Raw genomic sequence first — 22,164 nt, 5'->3', positions numbered from 1 at the left:
ACAGACCGAGGAATTGGGAGGGGGGAGTTGGGTTTCTGCCCCCCTGGAAAGGGCAGCACTTGGAAATCAGTTTCCAGCCACCCCATTCTCCTGGTTCATGTGGACCCTGGGATGACACATAAGCGTAGCCGTGACTTGAATCCCAAATCTGCCCATGACACTAGGAAGGAAGGCCCTCCTGCGGCCCAATCACTGGCCATTCAGAAGGTCCCCGTCAGAGTCTCCGTTCTGCCTCTCTGGGGCCGGATCTTCCAGGTTACAATTCACCATCCCTTAAATTGAACTAGTGTGTTCATGGAAGCATTTACACCCTGCCTTTCCTCTTGGCTCATATTAAAAGTTCTCCTTCGGGACTGGCTTTTTCTTTCCATGCCTGAGGACTGTTTTCACGGATAATGTTTTGCCGTTCAATTTAATTATAAGTTGTTTGGACCGTGTTGTGGTCTGCCCTCTGGATGTTCTAAGAACATACGGGAAGCCATGTTGGATCAGCCCGATGGCCCATCCAGTCCGACACTCTGTCTCACGCAGTGGCCTGCTTGTACCAGGCGAGTCTCTCTGTAACCGTGAAGCCACCTGGCTGTAGAAGACCAAGACGCTCCTTTCCTCCCTCAGGCCACGTAATTGGGGGGAGCTGTGGGTCTGTCAGCTGATCCTTCACTGGACCCCCTCCCCCCAACCCGCACCTCCACTTTTGTGTTGACAGAACAGTCCAGAGAGGAAGGTACGTCACTCAACCGGTGCTGCGTTGTAGTCACCCTCTGGCCGACGACGTTGCCCTGCAGAAAGAGAACCAGGGGACATCAGAGTCGGAAGAGTCACCCAGAGACCACCCAGCCCCCCCCTGTTCTGCAGGGAAGCCGGCCTTCGGGGCTCTCAACCCCCCCCCCGATGCTCCTCCAGTCTCCTTGTAACCAACTTCCAAGGAGTACTCGAGGCTCCTCTTGGTGAAGAGAACAGGGAGGGCTCCCAGTCAGCCACGGAGAGGAGTTCTGGGGGGAAATCCAAACAGGTGACAAGATGCTCCCCCCACCCCCGGAATTTGGATTCTGTAGGCTCTCCATGAAAGGATTATCTTACTCTCTTGTGCAGACCCCCCCGCCTCTCCTGCGTGGGGGGGACACACCAGATCCTCAGCCCCCCCTCCCCCTCCCCTGTGCCTGAGGCACTGAGAAGACCCCCTTGCCTGGGAGAAAGGGCTGTAACCTCCCCCCCCCGTGACACGTTGGGTGGGAGGTTTTCAGTGCCTGTTTCTTGCCCTGCCCTATCTGTTTAGCGTGACATTTGTGGTCAGCCACCCGGGGTCCTGCCTTACGAGAGAAAGGAGAGCTAGAAGTCTTTTAAAACAAATTAATGAACAGATACTTCCCCGTCCATGTTCAAAATGCCATTATGAGGGGAGAGTTCATGGGAATTGCCAGATGTGGGAGAAACATCTGCCCCTGCCAGGGGCCCTCTCGCACCCCCCACAAGCTTCAGAGCGGATCGGCCACAAGAATATCACACTCTGCTCATCCAGGCCCCCCGTTCACTTACTCATGTAGAAGGCGACCCCGGCCCCCAGCAGAAGGGCAGCGAGGACGACCCCGACAATGACGACTCCCACAATGAGCCAAAAGTTGGATGCTGAGGAGGAAAGGGAGGAAGAAAGGTCATTGTTAGCCCAGCCACTGCCCCTCCAAGGCAGAGATATTCCAGACGAAGCATCTCAGGTTGCTAGTAGTTGCATAAATTGCATTGGGAACATACTGCGTGTGATGACAACCTCCACACCGAGTTCCTGCCCCCCATCCATCTCCCAGAGCACCCCCCGGACATTCTGCCCCCTGCCCCTTTAACATATGGGTATGAGCAACTGGTCAGTACCTCCCCCCCAGGAAGCCCAGAGACCTACTGGGAGATTCTGCTCTAAACTGTGACGCTGCTAAGGTGGAGGGCATCTTTTCTGGGAGTCCCTCCTTCCTTCCTAGGCAAACATCTACCTTCCACATTCTGTCAGCCCCCCCCAAGGGTACCCCCCCTTTCCTGCTCCCGCAGTCCCTCACCCGGCTCCTCCCAGGCCAAGTCCAGGGGCTCCAGGAGGCTGTCGTGTCCCACCCGGCACTGGTAGCGGTCCTTCTCCTTGGGGTCCACCTCGATGCTGAGCCAGGTGTTGTAGGTCCCGTCCGAGTTGGGGACGACACCCCCCGTCATGGTCTCTGCCATCCGGTCCTCCCCGTCCTTCGTCCAGGTGACCTCAATCCCTTTGGGGTAGATGCCGTGCAGCTGGCAGAAGAGGGTCTCCTGGCCATCGTAGCCCTTCTTGCGTGCCAACCTCACCACTGGGGCCTCTGTGGGAAGGGCAATTTCACCCTGGGTTAACACGCTGCATCTCCCGAGATGAAAGATTGGAGACTGGCCTTGAAGGGACCCCATGTGGTTTTCCAATCCCATCCCCGAATGGATGCACCAAACCTGCAGCATCTCCGAGAGATGAAACATTCCACAGAAGTGGGTTCTCCAACCTAGCCTGGGAAATTAGGTTGTGGTTCTGAGACTGGCCTCGTGTGAGTCCCTTCAGGGTTTGGGGGTGAAGAGCCTTCCTTAACCCACATTTCAGTGTTCTTTTCTAAATTATCCTTAGTACTCATTTTAGAGGACTAAGCAAGAAACACAAACAAAGACACTGCAGACGCACCAAATCAGGCCACCTCAGGGTTACTAACCAGCCTGGTCAGCCTCAAAGAACCCCCCCACCCAATGTGGCCAGAGATTTTTCTGCTTTCTGCAAGATACAACAATCTCTGCACATGCTCTAAGATACTCAGCCCTTACACTGATATTTCAGAGTTGTCTGTCTGAATGGAAAGGGTACTCTGCTAATGCCCAGACACCTTTATCCTGAACTGTCACAGTTTGTGACATCAAAAAGCAACAGTCTTCAATTAACTTCTAAGGGGTGGGTAGACAGGAGTAAAAGGCAGATCTACACGGACCGTCTAGATTTTTTACACTTAGAGAGCCCCCGTCCCCAAACACACACATCAAATTGACCATCAAATTACAGATCAACTCGGTATTCTCAGGCCAGATCTTAGAAATTTGCTGGGGTGCAAATGCAGGGATCTTTCTGCTTTTTGCATGCAGTCCTCCGAAATGTGCTGTCAGTTTAAAGAATACACACATATCCACAGTCTACACTGGAGAAATCATGAATCCAGGTTCCTGGTCGTCACGGTGCGGCAACGAGCAGTGTCTGGATGAGCTCCGATCCGCCCGATTCTCGGCTGCTCAATTGGGGTCTCCCGGCTGCCGGGAGAGCCCCACCCAAGCTCCTGGAGGGAGATTGGGAGCAGGGGGCATTGGTTTTTGGCCCCTCCCATTCTGGCAAGATGGGGGGGTGTCCAATTAGTAGCCCCGAAGCTTGAGCGGTGAACGAGATCGAACATGGCCGCCATGTTCCAATTAGCTGCAGCCGAACAGCTTTTAAATAAAATAAAAATGGACTGAATTGAATGCAGCAACAGAAGAGAAGACACATAAAGATGATTGTTTGTGAGTGTTGGGAAATAAGGCGAAAAGGAAAAGTGAATCTACCCTGAGCTACATGGTCCAGAAGGAAAGGAAACAGTGGCTAGAAAATGTTGAAGGAGACGAACTGTAAGTCATACTATTTTATGCAGGGGATTTTCGCCGAGGTTCTCAGGGGAGGCTACTTAGCAACTTTAAAAAGAAATTAAAAGACTTGCCAGTAGGGAAACATCAGCGATTAATCTGCAAACGGGATGAGCAAAATGGTGTTAAACGCAGGAGAAGAGGAGGAGGAGATAGATGGAGATATTTTGATTGAGGAACTGTCGATAGAACAATTTTAAAAAATCTTAAGGAAAACAATCCAAACAGAAATAAAAGCAGCTTGTGCTAGCTTACTAGACTGAGTTAATAATTTGCAACGTGTAATAGAAAATAAGGCGGAACCGGAACAAACAACTCGGACTATAGAGGTAAATGAGGAACGTTTGCAAAGGGAGAGCTCTGCCGAGGTTTCGCCCATTCCACCCCCCCAGACGATAAAGGTGGAGGCACCATGGACGGGAGTAAAAAAAAAAATACAAGAAAGAGCGATACTGTAAGAAAGACAAAAGATGGAAAGACAGAGAAGGAAGACCACGTAAATGGAAAGTTAAGGATGGCATTACAAAAACGGAATGGAACTTTTTGAAACGTGCTAGTAATCAAATGGAAAACGATCACCACACCTTTAAGGAACGGAGACATAAAGACATGGTGTTGCAAGGGAAAAGGTTGCAGATATTCAGAAAGAGAAGGAAGATCTGGCTTAATTGTGAAATAGGTTTTGGATTTGATTGGAAAGTGGCAGATAATTAGAAAGAGAAGGAAGACTGACGGAAGATTAATTAATAAGTGTGAGATTTGATGGGATGAAGGCGATGAAATGTTTAAAGCTAAGGGGATGTAGGAAATAAGGGTGAACACAATTAATTCATTGGTATGGGTGTAAGTTTGAATGAATGTAAAGGATAGGTTTTGTTTAAAATTAAAGGTCTGGAGGAAGTAAGGGTGAATTATTCTTTTTTTGAATACTGATTAGGAATAGCTGTAAGTAAAATATGATTTATGAAATAGTAAATATGTAAGTTTGAATGAATGTAGAGAACATTGACAGTAACTAACTAAAATATATGAATTCTTCTTCTTTAGGGAACCTTTATGCTCAACATTCTAACCAAAGGGCCTTTTAAAAAACATTGCAAGAGGATTTTGCAAATTTTGCAGGAGAAATTATTCTAGCAGGTAGCTTCAATAGGTTATGAACAATGGGATGGATCATCAAGACATCAAATACTCCCACTTTTGATTCTTCTTGGATGTGGAAAGGCTTTTGATAGGGTGTTAGTGATCAGAAGGAGTTATTGAATCTGCATTCCCTGGATGTGTCTGCTTTGGAAGTATAAGAAAACTTTTCATACAACCTAATTCTTTTGTCACACAGAATGTTTTGAATGCCTTATAATCACCCTGCCTTGGCACTAACACATGTTTATATGCTGTAGTGTGCGTGTACACAATAATCTGACCACTGAGGAATGCCTTGAAATGCGTTCTGTCCCATTTCAATGTGATTCAAGGTTATCAAGCTAGTTATTGAACTGTTGGTCCTGTTTTATTGGTTCAAGGGTCTCAACCTAGAGATGTTAAATTGTATGCTATATTGAGTCAGGACTTCTTGGTTCAAATATTTGCTACTTCAAGGATGGAAGGTGCGTATGTTTTCAAAGTTGAGTTTTAGTACACTTTGTAATAACTACACATATTTTCTTTATTTTACTTCTTATAATTTTCTCTCACCTAACCTTTGGGTATTCAACTTTGTTGATTCACAGGGTTGGGTTTTCTTCCCTTCTGTTTTGGTTTGTTTTTGACAGGGTGGAACATAAATATTTACTGAAATGCTTAGACAAATTTGGTTTTGCAAGGAACTTCAAAGAATGGGCAAAAATAATTTCTTCCAACTCTACAGTAAAGAGAAATAATATAAAAGAAGATATTTCACAGCCAATGAGGTTAAATAGAGCAAGGATGCCCCTTTTCAGCATGATTAACATTTGCTCATAGCCATTCGCCACACCAATTAGAGATTTGCCTAGTATAAAGGGCACTGGGATAGGAAAAGATTCTTATAAGATTAGTTTCTTTGTAAACAAGATAGTAATTTTTTGTAACAGATCCGGAAAAATCAGCTGCCAATTTAGAAATCCTTACAAAGGAATATAGTAAAATAGCAGGATATAAGGACTGAAGCAGAGCTTTTAAATATGGATTTAGATAGTTTTTCTTCTCAGAACTGGATTAGAAAAATCAAGATTACAAAAAAATTACATATTTAGGAATTAAATTAAGCAAAAACAAGGAAGACTTATCCAGTAATAATTTTAAAGCAACAACTGTGGAAATAAACACATTTGCCCTTTGGAAAACTTATCAATTCTAGGTCAGATAAACAAAGCAAAGATGATGCTGATATCAAAAAATAATTATATGATCTTACCAATTATGGTAAATGAGTTTATACGGGGCAGTAAAAAACCTAGAGTCAACTGGTCAGTATTACGAAGTAAAAGCAAAGAGTGTGAACTGGGTTTTCCTAATTAAGTAATATATCACAGGGCCACGTGACTGGTTTAAGTATCATGAAAACTGGATTCTTAATGGGTTATTGAAGATTTGGGATAGTTATAAGAAAAACATGGTCACCTGACATCTCTCTAGCAGCATCTTGATAAACAGCAACATTTTAAATGTGACTCATTAGAAAATTGGGAATCTTATGGTATTCATATTTATATGACATTAATTACCTTGGACTTTCAGAAAATGGAATCAACTTAGCAATAACAATATAAAATGGTTTCATGTTTTACAACTTAAGAACTTCTTGAATAAAAGTATACGTGGAAGTTTAGGAATAAGAAAATTAACAAAAATTGGAGAACTTATCCATGTCAAAAACAAGAGCAACTACTTTCTAATATCAGTAAAATATCAGCAACTCAAAACAACAATTTCAACCTAAATGGGGGAAAGATTTGAAATATAAAATTCCAGAGGAAAGATGGAAATTTATTTTTAGTTTATCCTTTTCTATTTCTCTCCAATTTTGAGAAAATCTAATAAACATGCTACATAAATGGCATATGACATAAAACCCATAAGACACACGTATCTTGGTACTGCAGACAACCAAGTGCAGGCTATTTGCATATGTGGTGGATGTGCAGAAAAAATACCGGTTTCCCAGTTGTAGACATGATGAAATGTAGATGAGCTATTCCTCTGAGGATTGTTGAACTGTTAATATACATGGCTAGATGAACTGTCAGATCTGTATGATCTGAGTGACAGCAGCAGGACTGCTGCAAACCTGTCCTGGCCGGTTCTGACCAGACAAGTGGTGTGAGGTCAGTGATGTGACATCAGCTCATTGCTGATTGGTTGTATATATGTATAAATGTAGTCAAGTGCTGGACTATGTATTCCTTATGTGAATCACGGCGTATGGCGAAGCACTTTGATGGAGCACTGTATAATTCTGTAAATAAATTGTATATAGTTCACCACAAAGAACTGTGTGGCGTGGTACTATATGCTGGATGTGCTGCTGACTGCTGGAGTGGCTGGAAAGGTTGGTGAGGCTGAAAGAGTCCTGGCAGCTGGCTACTACTTACTACTGGCACCAGGCCGCCACATGCGCACCGCGCAACAGGGTTATGGGCCCAGCCTGGCGGTGTCTGGAGCTGTGAGGCGGTGGTCTGCTCAGTGGGGACTCAGCCTGTTCGAGACCGACTCAGTCTGCAAGTCAGCGGGGCCGTTCGGAGTGCTTCGGTGAGCCAAGCCGGGAGCGTGTGTGTGCAGCTGTGGACGGAGAACGCAGGGTGAAGGACGAGACATTCTTCCAAGGAGTGGGGGAGTGAGAGCCTGCCCGGGCTTGTCTTCGGCAGCGGTGAGGCGCACGGAGAGAGGGAAAGCAGACCGACAGCTTTTTCCAGTCGACGCGTGTGGAGAACGACCGGAGTGAGTTATGGCTTTGGTGTCCACAACGCAGGTGGTTGAGAAGCTAACAACGTCAAATTATGACACATGGGCGTTTAAAATGAAACACTATTTGATTCGGGAAGGGCTGTGGTTGTACGTCAATGCGCCACCTGACCCAGTCCCAGCCGGGGACGTACCGAAGGTGGAGAAGGCACTTGCCAGCATCGTCCTTGCGGTGAGTGATAGCCAGCTTATCCACATATCTTCTGCTCCTGATGCAAAGTCTGCGTGGGAGTCGTTGAAAGCAGTTTATGTGCAACAGACAGCAGGCACACTCATGGCGTTAATGAGGCGTCTGTACCGTAAACTGCAGGCACCCGGGGAGCCTGTCCGGGACTATATAAATGCTATGACTGAAATGTTTCAGCAGCTTGAAATCCGAGGGAAAATAATCTCCCAGGAAGACCGTTGTTTTTTGTTAATCAGTTCCTTATCAGCAGAGTTTGACAACCTGATAACCTCCCTGGAGGGATTACAAGCTTCTCAGTTGTCTCTCCAATTAGTCATTGGCAGGGCTATTGAGTACGAACAGACGCACCGTTTGCATTTTTCTTCGGCTGCCTGCCAACGCTCTCAGCCAGGAGAGGCTGGGGGAGCCGTGGGCAAAAGGCAGGACAGGAACGTGAAACCTGAGCCTGCAACAGCTTTGTTTGTTAAAAGATGTCATTTATGTGGGGACAGTCGTCACCTCAAACGGGCCTGTCCACTAAACAAAAGGAATAACATGAAGCCGGAGAGGGGTTCTACACGGCCAAACATGTTGCCTGGCCGTGCAAATGTATCCATTGTTTTGACAGCTGTTGGCCAGGAAATTAGATGGACCATTGATAGCGGCGCATCCACGTGCTTTGTGAACAATTCTGACATGCTGCAAAACAAACGCAAAGCTCAGCAACAAACTGTTCTCATGGCAGACGGAAGCACGGCTGCTGTGGAATGCTGTGGAGAACTAAAGATGCCTGTGTTGGAATGCACCTTGCAGGACGTTTTGTGCGTTCCAAAATTGCAGCACAATCTATTGAGTGTATCATGTCTTGATAGAGCTAATTATGTTGTTGAGTTTGCAAATGAAAAATGTTATGTTAAAAGAGGTGGGAGAGTAATGGCTACGGCCTATTTGAGAAATGGTGTGTATGTTCTTGATCATGTAGAAACGGCAGCAACAGCCAGTCTGCCCAGTAACAAAAACCCCCATGAAAATTGCTTGCACTTACTTCACAGGAGAATGGGCCATGCTTCTTTCCATGCTGTGCAAAAGACCTTGGCCTTGACAGACAGGGAGGGAGTGAAAGAGTGCAAAACTTCCTTAGACTGTGCAGTTTGTAAGCAAGTTAAAACTAAGGCATTTCCTGTGGCCAAAGAAAGCAAAAGGGTGTCTACTCAAGCATTACAAAGCGTTCATGTTGATTTGCTAGGACCATTTCCAGAAAGTGTGTCTAAATGTCGTTTTGCCATGGCTTTGACGGATGATTATTCACATTACAGCTGGATTTATATATTGAAAAACAAATCAGATGCTTTTTCCACTCTCAAGTATTGGTACAAGAAGGTAAAGAACCAATTAGGAGAGCTAAAAGCTCTACAAACTGACATGGGAGGGGAGTTCATGTCTAACGAAATGAAAAAGTGGTTGCAGAATTTGGGAGTAAAGCATCGCATTGCCAATCCGGGGGTGCCACCGGAGAATGGGGTGGCCGAACGGCACAATCAATCATTACAAACGATAATGTATGCAATGTTGGCAGATGCAAAGCTACCTAAGTGCTATTGGGCAGAAGCACTAAAATGTGCAGTGTACGTTTCAAATAGAACGTGGTCCAGGGTGTTGGATGATATTCCCTATACTGTGTTGTATGGTAAAGCACCTAACCTGAAATATCTACGTGTATTTGGTTCAAAGGCGTGGGTGAATATCCCTGTTGAACACCGTAGGAAGGGAGGCAACAGGTCAAAGCAAATGGTATTTCTGGGCTACCAGCCAGGGATGAAGTCTTATCGGTTTGCAAACCAAAACAACCACCTGAGTTTTAGTAGGTCGGCTAACTTCTCTGAAGGCAGGAACTGGCATGAAATACATGCAAACTCATTGCCAGATCAAGCTACACTGCCTCTTACTGGAGAAACAGATGATGTGTCTGTCAAAACAGAACCTAGCACATCAGGTGATGTGGTAGCTGAACCCAGTGTATCAAGTGGTTGATGGAAGGGAACTTCCCAGAAGGTCTGATAGAACCACAAAAGGGGTGGCTCCCCAGAGGTATGGGTTTGAAACAAATGTGATCAATTATGTGAGTGCTATTGAACCCACTTGCTATGATGATGTAAAAAATATGCCCTCTGAGGAAAAACAAGCCTGGTTGACCGCTATGAAAGCAGAGCATGATTCATTATGTGAAAATGATGTGTTTAAGGTATCTGAGCTTCCAAAAGGCAAGAAGGTTATAGGATGCAGATGGCTCTATAAACTTAAGCCGGTTCATGGAGGCCCTCCTCAAAGAAAAGCTAGACTCGTAGCGCAAGGCTGTAGTCAGAGGCCTGGGATCGATTATGATCAGTGTTTTTTGCCCACAATGCGCAGCAACACCCTACTTATAGCTTTAGTCAAAGCTGGGATAAAGGGGTTGCAGGTGCGACATTTTGATTTTTCTACTGCCTATCTAAACGCAGAAATTGATGAAGAATTGTATTTGAGACAAATACCTGGTTTTGAGGTGTCAGATCCAAATCTAGTACTCAAACTCAACAAAGGGTTGTACGGGTTGAAACAGAGTGGTCATCTTTGGAATTTATGTCTCACAAATGCATTGCAGAACATGGGGTTTACACAGAGTGTGGCAGATCCATGTATGTTCAGTGCTATGGTGAATGGTGAGAAATGTTATATTATTCTGTTTGTGGATGACATTAGCCTGGTGTACAAAAGGGAAGAACAAGTAGCTTGGTTTAAGCAAAGCATTTCCAAACAATTCAAAGTGAAGGATCTAGGGGAGATTCAACATTATCTGGGCATGGAGATAACAAGGAACCCAGAAGGCTATTTTGAAATTAGCCAGGAAACTAAAATATTGAAATTGTTGCAAGATTTTAATATGACAGAGGCAAAGTCTGTCTCTACCCCTATGTTTACTGGCTATTTAAAAGAACCTGTTGATGAAGAGTGTGCACAACAAGAGTTGTATCAGTCCTTGTTAGGCTCTCTGATGTATTTATCAACTTGGTCAAGACCAGACATAAGTAATGCTGTACATGTACTATGTCAAAAATGTAATAAACCTTGCCAAAGGGATTGGAACGCTGCAAAGCGGATCCTAAGGTATCTGAAGGGCACTTCAGCTAACAAGTTGGTGCTGAAAGGTGACGAGTCAAATATGGTAATAGCTTACAGTGATGCAAACTGGGGCACTGACCAAAATGCGAAATCTACCACTGGTTATGTCATATTTGTAAATAATGCTTTAATCATGTGGAAGTCTGTAAAGCAAAATTTTGTCGCGACCAGTACGTGTGAATCAGAGTATTCAGCATTAAATGATTGTGTGATACAATTAGAATGGGTATTACAATTGCTAAAAGATTTTGATATGCCATGTGATGTACCAATGGTCATAATGTGCGACAATTTGGCTGCTGAGCAACTGGCAGGTTCACAGGGCATAAAGCCCAGGTCAAGGCACATTAATGTCCGATACCAAAATGTCAGGGACATGGTGAAAAAGAAGATTGTGACCCTGAAGCATTGTAAAACAACTGATAATGTTGCAGACATCTTTACAAAGAGTTTGGATGATGTGAAGTTCCAAAAATGTAAGAAAATGTTAAATATGGTCTAGGCAATGTATATTAAGGGGGAGTGTTGAACTGTTAATATACATGGCTAGATGAACTGTCAGATCTGTATGATCTGAGTGACAGCAGCAGGACTGCTGCAAACCTGTCCTGGCCGGTTCTGACCAGACAAGTGGTGTGAGGCCAGTGATGTGACATCAGCTCATTGCTGATTGGTTGTATATATGTATAAATGTAGTCAAGTGCTGGACTATGTATTCCTTATGTGAATCACGGCGTATGGCGAAGCACTTTGATGGAGCACTGTATAATTCTGTAAATAAATTGTATATAGTTCACCACAAAGAACTGTGTGGCGTGGTACTATATGCTGGATGTGCTGCTGACTGCTGGAGTGGCTGGAAAGGTTGGTGAGGCTGAAAGAGTCCTGGCAGCTGGCTACTACTTACTACTGGCACCAGGCCGCCACATGCGCACCGCGCAACAAGGATATCTTGTTAAACAATATACCCATGTTTCCAAAAGAATTTCAAAGTATGATCTTTCATATGCTAACTAGATTTTTCATATGCTGCTAGAATTACCTTTGCGAGACACTGGAAGTCAGACAATATTCTATCAATGGAAGAATGGATTGTGAAATATAAGACAGCCTTTAGGTACTCTTGACATTCTTAAAAAGGGGGAAGGAGAAATCTCAACTGAAGACAGTTTGGCAAATGGAGTATAAAGATTTCAGTGGGATGTCGGGAGGCTCCATTTAAATTTTCACAGGTGCCACTTTTGTGGGATCCCCTTCCAGGGAAAAATGCCTGTTTTGGGGAGCAAGGGCAGGCCCACAGCTCTCAACTCCCCCCCCTCCAAACTCTTCAGCCCAGCCCCCTCACATTTACAGCCATTCCCCCCTTCCACCAGCAGACGGGTCAGCCCCTTGGCCTGCCAGTAATCGGGCAGGGAGAGGCGGGCAAAGGAAAAGGAGGTGATCCATCCAAATAAATTAGCAAGGCATTAAATGGTGGGGGGGGGGAGAAAGAGGGGCATATTCCTCCCCCCCTTAAGGCTTTTCTGCAGAAAGCAGCAGCAGTCCCGGGTGAGGGGGGATGACGGGCAGATGGTACCACTTTTGCCCAGGAAGGGAGAAGGAGCCCCGTCTTTAAGCCCTCAGCCCACCCCATAAAATGCCCTGGAGGATAGAAGGGGGATGTTGGGGGGGAGGGGGCAGCAAGACGGGGTTCCCAGCGGCGGCGGGGGAGGGGGCGTTGGTTGGAAGCAGCAGGACAAAGGTTCGAGTCCCGCCCGGGGGATGGTCTTTCGACAGCCCTCCCTCCCCGGGGTGGATGTGGGACCCCCTTACTCTGCATCTCTCTCTCTCCCGCCACCGGGGCCCCTCCTCACCTGTCCTCAGCAGGGTCTCATTGCCGTAGCCCAGGTACCTCCACAGCCACTCCACACAGGTTCCCTCCTGGTAGTCCTTTGTGTGCTGGGCATACTGCATCTCGCCCTCCCACCGCCTCTTGGTCTCCTCGGCCTGGGGCACACGGGCGGTCCAGGTGACGGTCTCCCTGTCGAGGGCGATGAAGTCCTCCCCGTTGTAGGCGTACTGCTGATGCCCCCCGCGGAACCGCCCCTCCGGCCCCACCTCACAGCCGTACATGACCTGCCAGGTGTGGACCCCTGTGTGCAAGAGACACATGTGGGAGGTGAGGGGGGGAGGACATTTGGGGATGTGTTTGCGGCAGGTGTCTCTTTCCCCACTTGAATGAGGGGGCGGAGATCCTGATGCGCTGCCTGGAGGCTGGCAACCCACCCCAGGGGCCACCCAGAAGATTCGTGCCTCATCACCCACCCCCCAGGAACCCACATCTTAGGAGAAGAACTATTGGGTGGAGGGGAGGCAGGCGGAAGCACATGCTCCCCCCCCATTTCGTTGATTGTGGTTTTGCACACTTTGGTTGGGGGATTTACTAGCGTAAGAAAGGGGTTGGGGGGCAATCACTGGTTTGGAGCATGCCTAGGAAGGAGAGGGGCCCTTCCTCCCACCGCCCTCACTGCACTCGAGGGTCCTCCAATGGATTCTCTGTGGGGAAGGGGACCCCCTTTCCGACCCTTAGCTCAAAGGGATGCTTCTCTCTCCCCCAGCAACATGGAGCACTCCAGGAGGGGGGCTCGGAAATCCCCCCCCAAAAAACCCCTTTTGGGAGGACTTCTGCCCTGCCCCCATTGCCATTTTCTGTCCCACAAACAAAAAATGGGACCCCCCCGCCTTTGGCCCTCAGGGAAGATGCGTTCTCTATGGGGCCAATTGGTCAAGCGGCCTTCCCTCCCTCCCTCAGAGGGGGAGCTCCCCTTGCCAGCCTCCAGGTGGGGCCAGGAGATCCCCCACTTTTACAGCTGATCTCCAGCTGACAGAGATCAGCTCCCCTGGAGAAAATGGCTGCTTCGAGGGGGGGGACTGTGTGGCATTGGACCATGCTGAGGCCCCTCCCCTCCCCAAACCCCGCCCTCTCCTGGCTCTACCCCCAAAGTCTCCAGGTATTTTTCAGCCCAGACCTGGCAACCCTATCTCTCCTGCAGGAATTCCTGCCCAGGCCTGGATTAAGTTTGGTTTTGGCAGGGGTCATTTCGTAGAAAAAGTGCTAGGGGAACTCATTAGTAAACTCATTAGCATATGCCTGCTAGGCCGGCAAGAGTGGACCTGCAAGGCCGGCAAGAGTGCGAGGAAGCCCCGCCAAGGCCCTCCCTGGCCCCAGGCAGGCAGGGGTGGGCAGGGGTGGGGAGGAAGCAAATTACCCTCCCTCTTCTCCTGCCTCCTCCTGGCGGGGTGGCTGGAAGCAGGGGGCGGGGCTTCGTCGTGTGGCCCGCTCCCCGCACCTCACCCGGGGGAACTGCGATCCCCCGCGTTCCCCCCCGAAATGACCTCTGGGTTTTGGGCTGCGGGAGGGGGGAGGGGATCCGCGTCCATGCAAAAGGGTCAGATTCCAAGTGAAAAGAATAATCAGAACAGTCATGATGTCATTCCTTTGTTTGGCAGCCAATGAGATTTCATCCCGGCAGCACATCCCCCCCCCTCCTGAAAATTAAAAGGGGGGAGGAAGTAAGACCTCAGTTTTTACTAAATTTAAATAATTTCTTGACTCCAATTCCAAATGTGTGTGTGTGGGGGGGGATGACAGAAATCTCTGCACTGAACAAAATGTAGGATGTTTTACATGGGGTCAGACTATAATCCCCCATAGCCACATATAATATGTTATGTGGCTGGGAGGGACACAGGCTTGAAGGCCAAGGGGGGAAAAGGGGGCTTTTTCAGTATTTCTCAATGGAGGGAGATGGCCGCCGGAGCTTGACGAGGGTAGATGTGTGTGGAGTTGCTCCGACATGGGTACTGTTCCTGGGTTCCTACCCTCTTCTTAGGAACCTAGAGTCCCTGAGTCTCCTCTCAGCTGGAGGGGAGAGCAAGAGGCTTGCTCCAGTCAAGGGGTGTGAGGCAAACACCTCTATTGAACATGGAGTTGCCTTGAAGCGGAGAAGCCCGAGGATGCCCGACTGTAACGCCGGATTCAAGTCGAGCATGGCGGTCAAGGCTAGACTCAACATACACTAGCTAAGCAGAGAAGTTGTGGGAGCCAGTAAAAAGATAAGTATTGAAACGTGAACTTGAGGGGAAAAAAGAGAGCGAGTTGATAGCTGCACTTAAATAGGTAGTATATTGTTTTCCCTTTCAAACCCCCGCCCCCCCCCCCGGTGTTGGGAGCAAACGGCAGAATTTACTTGGCCGAGGGAAAATACAGCTCGAGGAAATACATACTGACAAAAAAAGGGGGGAGGGAGAAAGAAGTGGAACGGAAGCTAACCGGTTAATTTTGCTTGTTTGTTTTGAGGGTGCCGGTGTTGTCTTGGTTAGCAGAGGAAAGACGGAGGTCTATGTGTGTGTGTGTGGGGGGAAGACGACTCGAGAGTAAGGAGAGTGAGGAGTGCATCGAGGCGAAAACCGTGAGGTGTGACGTGAAAAGAGGCGGCTGTTTGGCGGAGAGGCGGTGCTGAGGGAAGAGCGGAGACAGTATAGACGGAGACAGAGGGCGGAATTTCCAAAGCGACTAATTCTTCAATGGTGACTGGCAATTTAAGGAGAGAACACGTTCTGATGATGGAGGGAAGCTAAGTGATGCCAGTAAAGGATTAAGGGCAAAAGAAAATCCAGAGCTACGGAGAAGCAGAGAAGTGGAAGAGTGCAGTGTGACAGGAGGTTGAGAGATCCTAGATGGTGTTTGGCTAGACTTGTAATGCTTGATATTAAGAACAATAACAATAGATAAGTAATAAACAATGGGAAGTGACTGAGCATTTGGAAGGGGGAGTAGGGTGTTGAGGACGTATTACAGCCAGCAGTGGCTAGGAAGAAGCCAAGGTGGATGGTGAAGGGGGGGAAGTGAAGGAGCGGAGGAGCTTAGGCTGTAAAACAACAGTGTGCCATAGCTTGGTAGTTAAGCTGAAAATAATTCTGGCTGCGACTAATGCACTAACTTTTATTAGAACACCAATCATTTAGCACATTTAGTATATTTAGTATAAATAAAAGGGAAAATAAGGAACAATAAATACTTGACACCTAAAACAAAGCATTAAATTATAGCAGACAAATAAAGTCAACAGAGTAATAAAGGTTAGGGAAACTAATTTAGTGGATACGGATCTAATGATTTTGATACGGGCAATATTACTTGGAAGGGGATAGCCAATTAATTTAATTTAGTAAGCAAAGAGAGAAATATACTGGTGAAATAACCTGCCAGAGAAGTTAATTTATTAAGCAAAGATCCCAGGAAACCTAAGACTAATAAAACCTTGCAAACTGAATCACAATAATAAGGTAGTAATTACTGGATAACTCAAACATCTTATAATTAATAACTGTGGGTAATTATTTGATGGTAAACTAATAACACAATAATAACACCCTAATTTACACATAAATAGTACAGGTTTGAGCAATAGAGGGGAGACTCAAGCTTCACTAATTAAAGAGTACAGAGAGAAGTAGAAATTATTAGTCTCTGGAGATAAGTATTTAGTTGATCATTAATAATAGTAAACAAAATTATTATAATAACAATATTATTATTAAAAAAGTTAAAAATAGGGACTTATGAACAGATTTCAGCAAATACACTTTAAAAAGAGGATTCAGTTACAAACTAAAATCACCCTGTACAAATTAAAGCTCTCCAAAAATGGCATCAGGATCAGGTATTAGGAAATCATCTATACCCTCACCTAAAACACAAACAAAACTACAACAAGCGACAAACCCTACAATCACGATATCAATGGAGGAGCTCAAAGTCGATTTGAAATCCTAGGTTTCAAACATAGTTACACAGACAGTCCAAGAGGCAGTAAAGACATCAGTAATCCAAGCGGTTGTTACGATGTGTGCTTGTATTTGCATTTTATCTGTACTGTGCTTATGAAATATTGATCAAATGTCTATGTATCTGTGCAGTTGGGAACTCAGGGCACACTGCTATGTGTGTTTGCTGGTATGTGCCTGAATGGCTGGCCTTTCACCTCATGCTGCCCACGGATGGGCATTGCTGAGATGCCGGCCCCAGAGCACATGCGTCCCTGGAATTTTCCACTGTGCCCCTGGCCAGAGGAGGTCACTTCCAATATGCACAAGAAGACATTCAGAGGAGCAACAGGCGCGACCACCATTGATGGATGGTGGGAAAGCACCAACTCCCTCTCTGCTATCTGGTTTGGGCATCAAAATACAACACTGTTTATGACTTTGGACCAGCAACATCTCAGCAATTAAAGGTTGCCAATGGAAACGGAGGTTCACTCCTCACCACATGGCCCCCGCTTTGATGTAGGATAGAATATCCTCATATTGCCCCCTGCCCCTTCATTAGGACGTCACCCCTTAGTGGACCTATAGCCATAGAATAGAGGACGGACCCCAGGGTTTATGGCAGGTAAGGCCATGCCCAGAACAGAGATGTTAAAAAGAGAAACGCGGCTTTGTCTCTCTCTCTCTCTCTCTCTCTCTCTTTCTCTCTCTCTCCAGCTTCTGCTTCTTCCCCTTAGCGCGCACTAAGGTGTTTCAGGTGACTCTCTAAGTTCCCCGGAGTCGCGACCAGGGAACGCACACGTGGCTTGGCTGGACCAGTCTTTGTGTGTTAACGGAGCCGAGGCTGAGACCGAGGGCAGCATTGGTTTCAACACCGACAATGGACACAAAAAAAGATAAAGAATTACAGGCAGCAATGGAAGCAATGGAGCAGCGGATGACAGATGCAATTCAAGAGATGGGAAAGCAGATGAAGGAATTATTGGTGTCAGAAGTTGCTGAGTTGAAAAAAGAAGTAGGAGAAATGGGAGTTAAATTAGAAAAAGAAGTGGGAGATCTTAGAAAGGAGTTCCAAAGTCTGGCACAGAAATCAACAGAAATGGACCCAAAAATGCAAGATGTTAGTCAAAAAATGCAAGATGTAAATCAAAAGGTGGAGACAATGTCAAAAGAACATAAGACATTGGATGCAGTGGTGAGTTGCAGAGCCATGCAAACACATCTAAGGTTAAGAGGAATTGAAGAGCAATTGGATGACAAGATAAGAGTAAGAGTGATTGAAGCTATTAAGGAGTACCTGAAAGATGATGTTGATGAGACGGAATTTAATTTTGATCTGATTTATAGATTGAATTCAACAGTGGCAACCCAAAGGAATTTACCAAGAGATGTGATCGTGCAGTTGGTCACCAAAAGGATGTGGGAACTTATCTTCAAAAAACAATATACAATCCCATTTGTAATGGATGGAAACAAAATTATGATAATGAAGGAATTACCAAGACAGATCTTGCAATACAGGAAAAAATTCAATAAGTTAACAGACAAATTGAGAGGCATGAACATAAGATACAGATGGGAGATACCACAAGGACTAAGCTTTAACTATCAGAATCAAAGGTACACAATTAAGACCTCAGGGAGGATGGCGGAGTTCATGTATGAATTTGATAAGGACTTTGGAGAAAAGTAATAAGAAGACATGATGATGGATTACAAAAAATTTTCATGGAATGTAACTGGACTAAATTCACCCTACAAAAGAAAAATTGTGAGACATTGGTTGGGGAAACAAAAATGTAATTTGATTTGTCTTCAGGAAACACATATTAGAAAACAAGACTGTAAGTATTTGGTGGCTAAACAATTAGGAGAAGAGTTCTACTCATTGACAACAAAAAAGAAAAGAGGGAGTGTTATATATGCAAAGAAAGAATTGGAACCAAAAGAGATCTTTAAAGATAAAGAAGGTCGATATATAGCGATAGAAATAAAAATGCAAAAAAAGAAAATTTTGTTGGTGAATATTTATGCACCAAATGGTGCAAAAGAAAACTTTTTTAAGGATTTGACACAGGACTTAGATCAAGTGGCATATGAAAAGACTATAATAATGGGCAACTTCAAAGGGACAGTTAACTACAAATTAGATAGAAAATCTCAAAAGAAAGATGAAAAAAGTGGAAAATTACCAAAGGTTTTTTTTTTTTTTAAATGGTGGAACAAGAAAAGGTGTAAGACGTGTGGAGAAAATGGAACCCTGGGATCAGGGATTTCACATTCTATTCGAACAGACATGAATCTTTTTCAAGAATTGATATGATATGGGCAACGGGAGATCTGGTTTTAAGGACTAAGTCAATTGAAATAATACCAAGACATAATTCAGACCACACTCCAATATTATGGGTGCTGAAAGGAGAAAGGAAAAAACCAAGATGGAGTATAAATGAGGAATTATTAGACCAAAGTGAGATTATAGAGATGATAAATAAAGAGACTAGACACTTCTTTCAAACAAACAGAACGCAAGGGATGTCAATCCAATTAGTCTGGGACACATATAAAGCTGTAATCAGAGGTCTTTTGATATCATTGAACAGCAAAGAAAGGAAAAAGAGGTTGGAGCAGGAGAACAAGATCATGGAAGAAATACAGAAACATGAGGCAGAACTAAAGAAGAAACCAGGAAAAAAGAAAATAATAAGGAAAATACAAATTTTGCAAGAACAACTAAATGCAGTGCTAAATTAAGAACTTTATTGGAATTTGAAAAAACTGCAACAAAAATCCTTTGAAGGGGCAAATAAGCCAGGAAAATATCTGGCATGGCAACTGAAAAGGAGGAAAGAAAGAAACAATATAACTAAGTTTGTAGAAGATGGAAAAGAGATACTGAGTGCTAATGGAATCAAGAGAGCATTTTTAAAAATATTACGCAAAACTTTTTGCAAAAAAGAATGTGGACAAGAGTAAATTAAAAGATATTTGGATAAAGTGAACACAGAGAAAATTTCAGAGAAATTTAAAGAAATATTAAACAGTGTGATTACCAGAGAATAAATTGATGAAGCAATACAGGAGGCAAAGTTGGGGAAAGCTCCAGGACCGGATGGGTTTACAGTAAAATTTTGCAAGAAAATAAAAGAGGAGCTAACCCCAATTTTTGAACTTTTAATGAATGACATTAGAGAGACTAAAAAGATTCCAGAAACATGGAAAGAAGCCACGATCTCACTTATACCTAAAGAAACACAGGATTTAACAAATGTTAAAAACTATAGACCGATTTCCTTGTTGAGTAATGATTATAAATTGTTTGCCAAAATAATTTCGGAGAGAGTTAAAAAGTACTTGCAAGAAACGATAGAAGAACAAACAGACTTTTTACCCAAAAGACAAATAAAGGACAACTTAAGAATGGTGATTGATGCAATTGAATATTATGATCAACATCCAGAGAAAAAGGTTGGTTTCTTCTTTGTTGATGCCAAAAAAGCGTTTGATAATTTGAATTTGAATTTTATGTTTGGAGTACTTCAAAAAGCAAATGTTGGTGAGAAATTTTTGAACATGATTGAAGCAATTTATAGGGAACAGAAGGCGGCGTTGGTAATTAACGCAGAAACGACGGAATACTTTAAAGTGCAGAAAGGAACGAGACAGGGGTGCCCTTTATCCCCGTTATTATTTATATGGATTTTAGAAGTAATGTTGAAACAGATTAAAGAAGATAACGAGGTATCGGGCTTAGCGCATAAAGGTTTTTCCTACAAATACAGAGCATTTGCTGATGACGTAATGTTTATGATTGAAGAGCCGACACAGAAGATACCATTGGTTTTAAAGAAAATAATAAAATTTGGAGAATTAGCAGGTTTTTACATTAACAAAGAGAAATCGAAAATAATGTGTAAAAATATGAAAGAAAAAGAAAAACAAGAACTGCAGCAAATAGTAAAATGTGAGATTGTTAAAAAAAACCAGATACTTGGGCGTAGACTTGACAATGAAGAATATAGATCTGTATAACAATAGCTATGAGAAACTTTGGTCTAAAATAAAACAAGATATCGAGAAATGGAATAAACTGGATTTATCGTTGTTGGGAAGAATTTCAGTAGTTAAGATGAATATTTTACCACGGTTGATGTTCTTATTCCAAACAATTCCAATAATAAGAGACAGAAAAATATTGGATGGGTGGCAAAGACAAATCTCAAAGTTTGTTTGGGCTGGAAAAAAGCCAAGAATTAAAATGAAAATTTTATGTGATCCCAAAGAGAGAGGAGGATTACAACTTCCAAACCTTAGATTATATCATGGTGCGGCGTGTCTGACATGGTTGCGACAATGGGTTACCCTAGAAAACAAAAAACTGTTGGCATTAGAGGGTCATGATTGTAGATTTGGATGGCATGCTTACTTATGGTATGAAAAGACGAAGGGAGATGGTTTTTTTAAACATCATATGATAAGAGTACTTTTTGACATATGGTTGAAATATAAGCGGTTTTTCTCGGATGAGAGACCGCTATGGGTTGTGCTGGCAGAGGTAATAAAGCCACACTCGAGATTTAAAGGGGAAGATTGACGGTAGTTTAAAGTTGAAAATAGCAGACAGTAGCAGAGTACTTGTGGAAGAGTATTTACAGTTTATTCACAGAGCTATATACATACACGCAGCTTTGTAGCAGTTCACAAGACTGACTGGCAAAGTGCTTCGCAAGGCATCCATATAACACACAGGGAATACTTGGACAAGGACTTCACTCAATATATACAACCATTGTCCAATCATAGTTCAGTACTGTACAACTGCTTAGTCATTCTGACTCCTGCAGATATGATGCAACTTTGATTATCATGTGACTGTCAACCTGTCACCTTAGATCACCAAGATCTACCAGTAGTACATGACATGCTGTCATCTTGCCTATATCAACACGCCTCCCAAGATACAGCTAGTCATGGGCATTTTATTACATAGCATTTCAAATCTTTCTTTAGGCAAATTCTTTGTGAATATATCAGCTATGTTTTCTTCACTTGTACATTGTGTCAATTTTATTACACCACGACATATAGCGTCTTTTACATTTTGATACCTTATCAGTATGTGCTTACTTCTTGTATGCACTCCCTGATTGTTTGCTAGTTGCCTAGCAGCAGAACTGTCACAGTATATTGACATTGGCAATTTACTATTTACATCATAATCTAGCAGCAATTGCTGAAACCATTCCATTTGAATTGAGCAATCATTTACTGCCGAGTATTCCGCTTCACACGTACTCATCGAAACCAAAGTTTGCTTGATTGATTTCCAAGCTATTAAAGCCCCATACATGAATACTGCAAATCCTGAAGTAGACCTCCCATCGGGCCGTTCTCCCCAGCTGGCATCACAGTAAGCCAATAGTTCTGTTTCA

The 22,164-nt window shown here is 44.3% G+C and overlaps 1 protein-coding gene across 1 annotated transcript in view; it reads right to left on the bottom strand.

The window, feature by feature from the left end:
* Window positions 1–729: 729 nt before the first annotated feature.
* The window catches only part of LOC107106866 (class I histocompatibility antigen, F10 alpha chain-like), a 29,517-nt gene continuing 8,082 nt past the window's right edge, over window positions 730–22,164 (bottom strand). The window contains exons 3-6 of the mRNA XM_015407083.1: window positions 12,775–13,053; window positions 2,046–2,330; window positions 1,537–1,626; window positions 730–779 (exon numbers count right to left, since the gene is read on the bottom strand). Coding sequence (XP_015262569.1) covers window positions 730–779; window positions 1,537–1,626; window positions 2,046–2,330; window positions 12,775–13,053 — 704 coding nt within the window. The remainder of the gene's footprint in view (window positions 780–1,536; window positions 1,627–2,045; window positions 2,331–12,774; window positions 13,054–22,164) is intronic.

The sequence above is a fragment of the Gekko japonicus genome, unplaced genomic scaffold (genome assembly GCF_001447785.1).
Source record: "Gekko japonicus isolate JY-2015 unplaced genomic scaffold, Gekko_japonicus_V1.1 scaffold2427, whole genome shotgun sequence".
Lineage (NCBI taxonomy): Eukaryota > Metazoa > Chordata > Lepidosauria > Squamata > Gekkonidae > Gekko > Gekko japonicus.
This window is presented reverse-complemented; position numbering and strand designations above follow the sequence as displayed.